General features: G+C 52.5%; 3 protein-coding genes across 3 annotated transcripts; 2 read left to right on the top strand and 1 right to left on the bottom strand.

Annotated features, from left to right (window-relative positions):
- Window positions 1-940: 940 nt before the first annotated feature.
- PODANS_6_9200 (uncharacterized protein) lies at window positions 941-1,524 on the bottom strand (the record flags this gene model as incomplete). Its single annotated transcript, XM_003437284.1, has 3 exons — window positions 941-1,032; window positions 1,086-1,248; window positions 1,306-1,524. 3 exons carry the CDS (start codon window positions 1,522-1,524, stop codon window positions 941-943), a joined length of 474 nt encoding a protein of 157 aa, XP_003437332.1.
- Window positions 1,525-3,006: 1,482 nt separating this feature from the next.
- PODANS_6_9190 (uncharacterized protein) lies at window positions 3,007-4,044 on the top strand (the record flags this gene model as incomplete). Its single annotated transcript, XM_003437283.1, has 1 exon — window positions 3,007-4,044. One exon carries the CDS (start codon window positions 3,007-3,009, stop codon window positions 4,042-4,044), a length of 1,038 nt encoding a protein of 345 aa, XP_003437331.1.
- A 1,247-nt stretch (window positions 4,045-5,291) lies between these two features.
- PODANS_6_9180 (uncharacterized protein) lies at window positions 5,292-10,156 on the top strand (the record flags this gene model as incomplete). The annotated part of the gene is made up of 3 exons (XM_003437282.1): window positions 5,292-5,420; window positions 5,480-5,815; window positions 5,885-10,156. 3 exons carry the CDS (start codon window positions 5,292-5,294, stop codon window positions 10,154-10,156), a joined length of 4,737 nt encoding a protein of 1,578 aa, XP_003437330.1.
- Between the last annotated feature and the right edge of the window lie 2,471 nt (window positions 10,157-12,627).

The raw sequence follows: 12,627 nt of genomic DNA, 5'->3' as shown, positions 1-12,627 counted from the left end.
TGGTAAAATTAAGGGATTGCAGGATAATAAAAACTTTGGCGATCCTTCCTAGGCCTTTCTACTCTCTTCAAAGGTCTATTAAATATTATCAAATACCTATCAAGATATATTCAGGGCCCACTAACTATACTTAGAGGCATGCCGGCTATCTTGAAAGGTCTTCAATCCCAGTATCAATCTCTATTTTCTATGTAAAAAAGCAGGAGGTACACATGGACCGTAAGATTTCAAGCATGGTCGTGGTGCATTGTGGAAAAAGGTGCAACCTAAAGTCGCCGGCGATAATGTAGCCACTGGGACGGTAGCACGGGTGTGGCTGCAGCAAGGGCATTTTGGAGGATTCAAGGTTCGGGGTTCATGTATAGGTGTGTTCATGCAATGGCATCGACTTGAGAGGCTATTAGCTATTTTAGGTGACGGCATCTCCTTGGTCTTCCAATGTTAATGAGCTCTCCTTCAAGTCATGGTAACACTGTCGTGATGCCTGTCGCCATCCTTTAATAAGTATTGAATATCTTTCTTCGATACGTACTCACTGTCTTGTACTCACAGACTACGCATGTTTCAATGCCTATTGACTTTCTTCTAATGTGTATTAACTATCTTTTTGAACCTCTTTGACGATACGTGAAGGCCTACTCCAGAGGCACAACGATCAAAAAATGATCCCGTTCAGGCTTCGCCGGTTCTCTCCAGCAATCTTCCTCCAAGTCATGCCGTGTATGTGTATGAGATCCAGACGGGAACCTCCAATTTTCAAGAGCAACATCAGGCTGTGGATCCAGTCGTAAAGAATGCCATTACATTTCGATTTTACAGGCTTCTGCTATGGAACCTAGCATCAACATCTTACAATATCCATATTCTGCCCATGAACCCGTCTCCCAAATCATGACCAATGACAAACAAAAAGCTTGCTGCCATCCCTCCCATCTTGTCATTACTTCTGATGCTCCTTCACCATCTTCTGTGCCGCAGCCGCAAGGTCCTTCAACGCATCCCGTCGCTTGTACTTGGCATCCTCGATAACACCTAAAATACATGTCAGCACCCAGCCATGGCCGTCTTGAAGCTTCAAAACCCACCAATATCAGCATCGCTCGCAAACTTGGAAGTCCACCTCACAAAAGTGCTCTCCTCAAACTCGCCCGACGTGACGGGCCAGCATCGAATCGTGCTGACTACGCTCGAGTAGCTCAGCTCGGGCTCGCTGTTGATGACACTGTAGGTGATGAAGTGGTCCAGGTTCTTTTGTGCCATCCACATGTCAGTACCATCCGTGTTGAGGAGAGAGGTTGAACCCACGCTGTGCTCATCCTGCTTGATCTCCACCACGCTCCCGTCCTTGAACGTCCACTTGTACACGTCCGTCTCGTCGCTGACGCCCTTGACGATGTGCTCGGCTTGCTTAATCTGGGAGTACCACTTGGGGAACTCAGCGAGCTTGATGAAGTGCCAGACGTGGGAGAGGGGCGCGCGGATCACGGCGCTCTCGATGACTTCGTTGGTGGTTGCGATCGGCATTGTGATTGTTGGTTGTGTTGGTATGGTTGTTGAGACTTGCTGTGTGTAGTTGTAATTGGAAAGTTGGTGGACTGAAAGCTCGCAGGGTCTTCTTCTTGTAGTTGCGTGTCAGGTGAGCATGTGTTTGTTTGGTTTGGTAGCTTGACCAATACCCCAATGGAAACCGCTCGAGGCCATTGGTGCATCATACGTCATAGCTCAGTCATTGGAGATGGGATGACACAGGTGGGGTTTTCTTTGGGGTTGATTGACTGCACGTTCTCCAATTCATTGACAGCGAAAATGGAAAGAAAGCAAAAGATCGGCTCCGTTTGACTGGATGCAAGCGAGACATATGATGCCACTTGCCAGCGATGGCGATGTTCCCTACTTGGCACTTGTGATATGAAGAAATAGCAGCAGGAGAGACACCAGCAATGGAGGAGCTGGGCTGCATATCTTTGGCCTACTACTGTTGGGCAGTGTTGTATGCAAACGCATAAAGGGCCTGCATTTTTCCTCAGGCATAAAGCTCAATCAGCTTGGCAGACAGAAATAGCTTGGACGACGAACTCCTGCCGTCAAATCCAACAGCACGTTCAAAGGGTTTGACCTGACGTTGGGGCGAACACTCTTCCAAGACTGACCTACCCACCACAAAATCCCAAAATAGGGGCGCCATCATAGGGCTGACCAGTGGGGTCAAGCAAAAGTCTGACCAGCGATTTTAGTGGCTTGGCCTGTGGCTTGTGGTGAAGAAGCGCCGGGAGCTGACATCAAGCCTCAATCCTGAGATTCCTCTTTGCCTTGCTCAACGCAGCCTTGCTTGGACGCGATTTCAGGGTCGCGCGGTAACTTCCACCGCGACCAACTTATTACATCACGTTCATGATACCCAATTTCATCGAACCGAGCGACAGTCCGAGCAAGCACAGACCAAGTGATGCCGGAACACGGTGGCATCCGGCGGCACGATTTGGGAAGCAACGTGTTGTTCCCAGCTGTTGGTTGGGAACTTGTCGGATCTATTATCCGACAGTCTCCCGCTTGAATCGCATACTTCTTGCCAAAGGTTTTTTGATGCTCCAATGGTGAAGATGGCAGGCGGTGGCGGAGACAGCTGTGTCCGCGCTGTTGGGATCTGGAGAGTACTGCCTGCCAAACTCAGCCTCAACCCCCTGCCATACCCGGCAGGGTAAGAGCACATCCTCCTGAGCTATCAAAAGTCGAGCTGACTTGAACCTTCCCGTTTTATTTCTCCTTCCTCTTCCATTTCGTCCAGTCTCTCATGTTGTGTGTGCTCATCATACACAACATTGGTACAACAGGCTGTTTGCCTCTCGCGTCTCCTCAAACAGCACACCCTCACCCGACCCATGAACGACTACCGTCACTGCCATAGTTCGGGGAATTTTCATCTGATTATGCGCCTATGGTCCTGCCGGATCCATAGCCTATCAATACCCTTTGTTTTCTCTATACAAGCCCCCACCTACCTCCAAGATGATCAGTCTCGGGAAACTGCGGACGCTTCCCTCTGCTCTCGCCATTCTCGTGCTCGCCTCGACAGTCCAGGGGGCCTCGATCAACTTTGACTTCTATCCCGAAACCGCCCAGGGTTGCATGTACGCGGCGGCCGACGCCTCCAAGTGCGAGACGGGTGTTGTTAAGACAACAAATGAATGCCTCTGCCAAAATGGAGGGGGTTTTATCAAGAACACAGCCTCCTGCCTCGGTCAATCTTCGAGGGATGACCTTCAACAAGTTTATGACACGATGAGCGGTGCTTGCAGGGACTCACGCACGCCTATGGGCATCTCGGAGAAGCAGTTCATGGATTTCGCGGACGGGGCCACAACCACCAGCGCATCCATAACGACAACAACTGCTCCAACAAGCACGACGACAACCTCCTCAACAACAAGTACCACTATCTCGATCGAATCACCACCGGCTTCAACAGAACCAACAGACGAAGGAAGCCAAGGGCTACCGACGGCAGCTCTTGCTGGCATCATAGCCGGATCGGTTGTTGGGGTTGCTGTGGTGGCTGGAGTGGTCTTCTTCCTGCTGCGCAAGAAGAGAAAGCAAGGGGAGGAATCACATCCGATGCTTCCAGATTCCTACACGCAGCCACCGTTGAGCCAGACAGCCCACATGTCTGTTACACCATCGGCAAGTGGCACGAGTAGTGGGTATGTGAGCCCTCCCGACACAGGTGTCTGGCCGCCACAAGATCAACCGAAGTGGATGCCATCGCCAGAGCCCGCGAAGGCTGCGTACAATAGAGCTAGTGGTTACAACTGGGAGTCCCCAGAGCACCTGTCACTTCCCCCAGACACACAAGCCCAGGCTCAGGCGCAGGCCCACGACAGGTACACAGCATTCCAGCCATTCCAACCACACATGTCGACGGTGCAGCCACCCATTCACGAACTGGATGTGCCGGTCGGCCACCCTGCAGCGGGTGGTGAAGGTCCGGTCGAGATGAGCGGCACACCCATCCAATCACCCGGCCCCAGATGGACTGGACAGCCGTAGGGGATCACCAGACACGGAAGCAGAGGTTGGGGTTGAACTACTCATGCAGGCCGAGGCAGCGGTGAGGGAGGGAGGCCGGCGAGGGAGGGGGAGGGGGTCAAAAAAGAAAGGGGCTAGGTGTTCAGACATCCGTCATTTTCTCATGGCATGCATGAGGTGTTTCTTTTGTTCTAGGGTTCTTATGCATATGTACAAATTTAGATACCATTTGTTTTATTTGTCTGGCTGAGTCAGCGACCCCCACTGGGGTTCAGCACGAGGGGAGGATGGCGTTCAGGGAAGCTGGTCATTGGGAGGTCGAAACGGACAATTCATGGCGGTCTGCAGGAGGCAGAAAAATTTGCTCATGGGCGTTACCAAATCGGAGACTCAAATACCATTCGATGTCACGAGGCACCATGCTGTGTGATTGATTGCTCGCTGCCCGGCACATGCACGTCGAGTTGGTCTCAGCTGTCGGTGCCGTGTAGCGCATCACCCCCAACCCTTAGTGGATGCCCCCTCCCTAACTTCAAGGTCCCTGTAACGGGATGGTGGGGGGGTAAGGTTCGGGTATGCTCCCCGTGGATGCATTGCATCTCGTGGACCAAACTTCTCACAACTCTCCCTTTGCCTCGTGTCATCAGATTGGTCTCCTTTCCCAGTTTCCCGGCACTTGGTGCTGCAACGTGTCCCACGCAAAGCATTTGTCTTGCAGCGATGCCGGCGACGGTGACCGGTACGACCTCCCTTTATCCGCGCCTGCAGGACCATTCGTCTTGCTGACTCTCTCCATTTCCATCCGCTGCCGTCATTCCATGTGAACTCCCTCCACTACCGGTATGGTACGTTCTGCCGTAGTTGATCAGCGCGCGCACGGAGAATTGCCGAGTCTTGGCAGGGCAAGTTTCCGTCATTTCTATCTCATCTTTCGAGCAGACAAAGGGCTGAACAGACTCGATTGTCAGATGCGGCCCGGTTCGGAGAGCATTTTGATACCATGCTTGGCATGCTACGATGGCAAAGGTCCCGACCACCCTGTGCCAGGAGGGGCCGCTGGTGCAAGTTTAGCACCGCAACCCCCTTTTCTCTCCAATCAACCTCGCCGTTGACCTGTAGCTAAACCAACATCCGGTCTTCCGATTCGGCGGCGCTCTCTTCCCACTTTCTCCCCGGAGATGTCTCCGACTCCCATGATATGTTAATAGGATAGGGCTTTCGTCTCTGGATATCGATCTTGGGGCCTGATCACTCTTTTTTTCTCCTCCATGTCGTCTCCGCCGGACGATTGGCTCTGGATGTTGCGGGGGAACCCAGGCGCTACTATGACGTCCACGTCATCTTCACGATGGTGGGACAGCTTCTGGCCCTGCTATAGCTGCTGCCAGAGGATATGGGTACGTTGCCGCTACACCGCCTTTGAGACAAAACGCACAAGTTGATTGACACGTTCTAGATACCATCACTGGGCACCTTCAGTCATCAATGCCTGGGCGTCGTGGGCCACGTTCCGTTATGGATTGCCTTGCTGACAGTAACACTTCGATATGGGCTTGGCCCGGTGTGGTCAAGGTATCGCCCAACCTGGTTACGCAGATTTGCCGCTGAGGAGACGACAATCTCTGCTATCGATCAGGAAACGGGCGACTCTTTGGGAGTCAAAAGGTCAAAGTGGACGATATGGAATTTGTCACTCTTGTTGTTGTCTGTTGGAGCTCCCCTGTTGGGCGTTACGGGGGCAGTCATCTGGCCGGAAAACGCTCAGGTTCTCTTGATGCCCGTGGGGCCAGCTGTAAGTCTTGTCCTTGCTACGCCCACATGGCAGGATCTCTGCCCGGGATGCTGATATGGACGTCGATAGGTCATATCTAGCACGATGCTTGTTCTCGAGCGTCCAAGGACCCTTCCAGGCGCCGTCTTGATGATCCAAGGGGCTTTACTTCTGGTGGAACTAGCCTTATTCATTGTGGTTCCCGATGTTGCTGGCAATGGCTGGCCCTCGACGGCTGTCTGGGTTGGCGAACTATCTCTGACCTTCGCCTCGATACTCGTGATGCTGAACATGCCGTTGAGGGAACCCTACGCGGAAAGTACCGGAATCAGCAAGCCATTCACAGCCCCAAACTCTGATGCTCGCAGTCCCGAAGATCTCATCACAGCCTGGCAGTGGATGACTGTGTCGTGGTTAAGCCCATTGATGAAGCTCGGGTACAGCCGGCAACTGAACGACGATGACGTGTGGTTTCTTGCCCTTGAGTTTCAACATGGAAGATTGCACACACTCTTTCGAGAGCTCACTGGCACCGTTCTCGTCCGTCTGCTAAAGGCGAACGGCCTCGACCTCGTGATCACGACATGTCTGGGAGTACTCGAATGCACGGTGGAGCTGATCGAGCCTGTTCTGCTGAAACAGTTGCTCGGTGCACTGTCGTCCAGCCCGCCGGATAAACGAACCGCGATGATCTATGCGGGCCTCACGCTGTTTGGGAGGCTAGTTAAGGCACAGTCGTCTGTCTTTAGTATTTGGTTCTGCCGTCGCAACTACGAGCGCTCTCGCGGAGAGATGATCACCATGATATACGAAAAGACGCTTCGTCGGAAGGCCTTCACTTTTCCCGGTGGCGGTACCGACTCCATCGAGGGCGCCTCCCAGGCTCAGCCCGAATCTCCGTCCGATGGCATCTCCTCGGAAACCACACTTACAGACAGTGAGTCTAGGCACAGCGACGACGCCGATAAAGTAGAGCCAACCCGATACCAGCGGCTCGCGGCATGGTTCCATCACCATTACCAGACTATCAAGCCCTTCATTCCTCAACTCAGAACGATCAAGACCAAACCTGACGACTCTCCCTCCTCGACCGGCAAGATCATGAATATCTTGCGCAGCGACGTATACGACGTGGCACAGCGCTTCTGGGAGGTACCCGATATCTTTACCAAGCCGTTCAACTTTTTGTTCTCGGTCTACCTTATTTGGAAGATACTTGGGCCCGCCGCGCTATCCGGTGCCCCTGTTATTCTACTCGGTATGGCCGTCAACGTTCTCCTTATGAAGGTTTTTGTCAACATCGAGAGAGCTCGCCGGTCAATCACGGACGTCAAGCTTCAAAGAACCTCGCAATTTGTCGAGTCCATCAGACATTTACGCTGGTATGACTGGCAGGACGCCTGGTTGGAACAGATCATGGACAGCAGGAGGGCCGAGCTGGTCAGGAGAGCCACGGCCAACATTGTCTCTCTCTTCATCAAGACGATCAACTCGCTGGTCGGCTTCTTGTTTCCTTTGGCGGCCTTTTCGGCTTACACACTCATCTCCAAGAAACCTTTGACCGTGGATATCGCGTTTCCGGCGCTGGATCTGTTTGGAATGTTGGAAAGCAGTCTGCGGGAGATGCCGCAAATGTTCCAGACGTTGCTTAATGCGAGGGTGTCGATGCAAAGAATCGAGAAGTTTATGACGGAGCCAGACAGGGAGAATGATGACTGGGACGGGCAAGGTGGGGAAGGGTCGGATGGTCCTCTTGGAGAACTGGAGATTGCGGTGGAGAGGGCGTCGTTCTCATGGCCTGGGGCGACGAAGGAGGTCCTCAAAGATGTCACGCTTTCGTGCAAAGCCGGTTTGACCATGGTCTGCGGGAGAGTTGGTATCGGCAAGACGGCACTTCTTCAGGCGGTTTTAGGTGAGCTGGATCAACATGGCGGTGAGAGAAGGGTGCCCAAGGAGGTTATTGCCTATTGTGCCCAATCACCATGGTTGGAGAGCATGAGTATCAGGGACAACATTTTGTTCTGCTCGGTCTACGACAAGGCGCGGTTTGATCAGGTCATCGATGCTTGTTGTCTGCGGGATGACCTTGACAAGTTCAAGTCCAAGGACCTCACGCTGATTGGCGAGAACGGGGTGGGCCTGTCTGGTGGACAGAGGGCTCGCGTGGCTTTGGCCAGGGCTCTTTACAGTCGCGCTCGTATCTTGCTGCTGGATGATCCCATTGCGGCATTGGATCACCAGACAGCAACGAGCATTCTGCAGAATCTCTTTGCCAACAGGCAAGCCCCTCTGACAGCTGGACGGCTGATCGTTTTTGTAACTCATCGAGTGGATATTGTCAAACGCTACGCCTACCAAGTCATTGAGGTTGTCGAGGGTGGGAAAGTTCAAACTTACAGCATGGCGGAGCTGGAGAATAATGAAAGAGAGCTCGAACACCTGGCTGCCCTGGCTGCTGCTCAAGAACAGGAGGCTGCTCCCGCCGACAATGGGGGAGAGGGGGAAGAGCCAGTGCCCGACAAGTTTATCCAGGACGAACACCGCGTACATGGCGGCGTGTTGGTATCGGTGTACTGGCGATACATCAAGGCTGGCAGGATTGCCTGGTGGTTTACCATGATCGGTTTCTTTATTGCGTTTAGGGCTGCCAAGGTTGGCTACTTTTGGTTCCTCAAGGAATGGGGTGAGGGATACGATGACAAGCCGGCGAATGCTCACCGCCTACATGCTCTTGGGCTGAGCGGTCACCCAGACGATCTTCAACAAGCAGTCTTCTCTCAACACGTCTTCCAGCAATCTCGAGTTGGTGGCTTGAAGAGCTGGCTTGACTTGAGTCGTTATCTACCCTCGCCAGCCGACAACGTGATGCCCTGGGCTGTCGGCCTCCTGGTACTCTCCCTCATCCAGGTGTTTACGGTAACGTGCTCTGATGTTGCCCTCGTGGGCATCATCTACGAAGCTGGCAAGAACCTGTTCCGCGAGACCATGCAGCGCGTCTCCAACGCCACCTTCCGGTTCTACGACGTCACCCCAGTGGGGAGGCTGATGAACAGGCTCACGTCTGACATGGGCACCGTTGATGGAAGCGTGGCCGTATTGCTGCAGACTGTGACATGGTCCACGTTTGCCTGGCTGTCTGCCATCACTGTGATTGCCACCATCACGCCGTCATTCCTTGTTATTAGCGTCATCATGACAGGCATCTTCTTCTGGATTTTTGACAGCTTCCTCCCCACCTCTCAGTCATTGCGAAGACTCGAGACGGTGTCGTTATCACCGCTGATGTCCAACTTTGGCACGCTCCTCGAAGGGCTCGCGACGGTTCGCGCCTTCCGGGCCCAGCCACACTACCAAAACCGCATCGTTTTCACCACCGACTCCTTCCAGCGAATGGACCACTTTTATTGGTCGTTACAAAGCTGGCTTCAGTACCGCTTCGACTTGCTCTCCGCCTTCACCACCTTTGCGTTGACCCTCACGGCCGTCCTCTCGGGTCTCTCGGGTGGTACCGTCGGGTTTGTTCTTGCTTCGGCGGCGAACTTTGTCAGGTCGACTCACAGCCTCTGTCGTCGGTATGGCGAGCTGCAGATGCAGTTTGTCAGCGTCGAGCGCATCGTTGAGCTGCTGAGTCTGGAGCAGGAACCCAAGGGGAGCTTCAAACCGCCAGCTGCCTGGCCTTTGTATGGGGATGCTATTGTATTCGACAATGTTACTTTGCGGTACGCGCCAGAGTTTGAACCCGTGCTCAAGAATGTCACCTTTGCCATTCCAGGCGGCACTCGCAACGTGGCTGTTACTGGTCGCACTGGGTCAGGAAAGAGTACACTGGCATTGAGTCTACTGGGGACATTACACCCCGACGCGGGTACAGGGGGGTCAATCCGCATTGGCAACGTCGACCTTGCGGACGTTGACAAACACGCGCTGAGAAAGAACATCACATTTGTCGCCCAAGACCCGGTTCTGTTCGCCGGTACACTAAGGGATAATCTCGACCCGCTTGACGAGAGAGGGGAGACCGAACGAGCGGATGTGTTGCAACGGGTGCTGGGGATGTCGGGGGATTTCACGCTCGACAGTCCGGTGGATGGAGGGGGAAAGAATTTGTCTCAGGGGCAGAGGCAGCTGGTGGGGTTGGGGAGGGCGATTTTGAGGAGGAGCCCGGTGGTGATTATGGATGAGGCGACGGCGAGTATTGACGGGGAGACGGCGAGGTATATCCAGCGACTGTTGAGGGAGGAGCTGAGGTATTCTACCGTCATTACGATTGCGCACAAGGCGGAGGCGGTGGAGGGGGCGGATTGGGAGGTTGTGTTGGACAAGGGGGAGGTGGTGAGAGCTGGGCCGACGGGAGAAAGTTGATAAAGTGGATGTCAAAAAAGGGAGGGGTGGCGGGAGTGTGATCTGAATGAAGAGTTTGCGATCCTAGATTGGAAGACTATGTACGCTTTGATGATGGGTTGTGTGATTGGGTATGAAATGAGAAAGGTACACGATGAATCATAATACAGAACGCAACTGTTAGACTCCTCTCCCGCCTTGTTATTTTCTGACTTGTCGAGTCGTGTTTTGCTACCACCACTGGCACGAAGCTGGTCTGTCCATTGAAGAACCTGGCATATGGCTGGGAAGCAGGTGCCCACTAGTGAGCTGGTGATTTTGGAATCACTGGCCATGATGAAGTAATTCGAGTTGGCACTTTTGGCAGTGAGGATTTGGATTGAAGGGATCCCTTGTTGTTCTTTTGGGCTGATGGCTCGCTTTTTCCACGGAATACCGAGTGGTTGGTAGGTGTGGATTCAGGAGGCTGAGGAAGGAGTGAGGGTTTTTGTTTACTGGGGGATGACGCGAGGAGTGCTTTTTGGATTCAGCTGAAGGGGTTTCTGAGTCGTGTGTTGAGGCTGAGAGGGAAAAATGATGAAGTGAGAAGTGGATGGGGTGGTGGTGGTTGGTGATTGGGTGAGTGTTCTGGGTTCTTTGTTGTTGGTACAGTGTTTTGCAAGAGAATTACTGTGTTGAAGGTTTGTTGTTGCTTTTCTATGGATGAAAACCGGTGAGTGAGTGGTGGGAGGAGGCAGTTTGCCTTCTTCTTTTTGCCGATGAAGAGAGGCTGCAAAATCGAAAAAAGGGGAACTGAAAATAGAATGAACAGAGCGAACCATGTTGTTTTGTGGTTATTTTCTGGTGAAGGAGAATGGGATTCTTGGCCGCATGGGGTTGTTTCTTTTGTGGATGTAGATAGTTAGCTTTGAGGGAGGGTTTATAGTGAAGCTGTCGGCTTCGAGAAGTACGTAAATACCGACTCATCTGTTTACCTACCTTAGAAAGGTTGATCTCCTGCCAAGTAAGAGGAGAATATCAGTCTCTTTCTCATGTGCATTGTTGCACAGTGTTGATCATCAATCCATCTCGAGATTCATTTTGATCGAGGTATTTTTCCTCCTTGGCAGGAGTTGCCATGAATTTCAACAAGACTTTCTCCAGTCCTATTGCCACGATGTTCTCATGCACGCTCTTTGATAAAATCGCGTGGTTTTCTTGGTATATAATTCTTTTGTGGTATTCTTTGAGGAATGGGTAAGGTGAAACATCTGAAACTCGAAGATCTGAGGCTTTCCGTCCCGTGTCTTTGACTTCGAGCACCTTTCTCTTCCTTTGCACTCGTGGCCTTCCGGATTCATGATTTTTGTTTTTTCATTACGTTGTGATGCCTGGCATGAGTAGTTGTGGCTGGCTGTGGCTTTTTATTTCTAGAGTTGTAATATTGGATTGTTCCTTTGCGTAGCCGTCTGTCGAAAGTTGTGCCACCTCTGAGCTTGGGATGGACGTTGGACACTCGGACCTGGCGTTGGGGCGGAAGGATTGAGGTTGTGTTACGTGCCCCCTTTTTTGCCGTTTCCATTTGTAGGGGCAATATCCGTAAACGCCGGGTTGGGATGGGGGTTGGGGTTTTGGCGCCGCAGTGGTGAGCTGAAGGTGTAAGAGGCAATGCGAACTGGACGGGTATAATCACGGGGTTTATTCGTGTGCTGATGGTCTCCCCTCAGGACCGACGGGAACAGGTTGAATGTAAGAGTTTGTTTACTACCTTACATTGCAATCTTAATTCTACTGATGCAAAGTCAAAAGCTGTAACACCCACCTTTGTCAGCAAGTAATACCGCAATATGGCCGGACTGGTTCTAGCACTAAAAATACAAACAAAATGTCAAACTAACAAGGCCTCACTGCCATTCCGGCACAGCTGTCAGAACTGTATCATGATACGATCGCCCGGCTTTTGGCCCGGTATATGTCAGCAACAGGCAACTGGCGGCGGGGTAGTATTGAATCCACAGATCCGATGTTGCTGTCGGAGGCGAGTGTTTGTGTGGTGCCCCCTCGGTGCCTGAGGGATGCAGTCATCGTGTTTCTACCCAAAGATGCGAGGACCAAAAAAGACCTATTATCTAATGGTATGTTGAGAATGTAAGAATACCCTTACAACTGCCCCAGACTGATGGTGGAGAGAAGCGATGACAGGCCATAATCAGTGCCGGTGTTCGCTGTTACCGTCCCATTCTGACGTCAATTGGGCAGGACCCTCCTCCATGTCAGTCGGGCACGTTGAGAAAGTTCTTCTCCGCAAAGGATTCTCCATGTCTCAGGTGATTTGCTCTGCAGGTGGTCGTGTTGGCCCTGAGACTTTTCAATATTCCACGACGGCATCTGAGGTGATTCTCTTGGTACCAAACACAGATGTCAAAAAACGAGCAACGTCTTGGCCGTCCAATCAGAGGCTGGTGATGTGCTCAGCCCACTGCAGTCAACAGTGTGGAGAAAGCTGCGGTGGC

Source organism: Podospora anserina, chromosome 6 (genome assembly GCF_000226545.1).
Source record: "Podospora anserina S mat+ genomic DNA chromosome 6, supercontig 4".
Taxonomy (NCBI): domain Eukaryota; kingdom Fungi; phylum Ascomycota; class Sordariomycetes; order Sordariales; family Podosporaceae; genus Podospora; species Podospora anserina.
The sequence above is the reverse complement of the archived record's forward strand: the minus strand, read 5'-3'. Positions and strand labels throughout refer to the sequence as shown.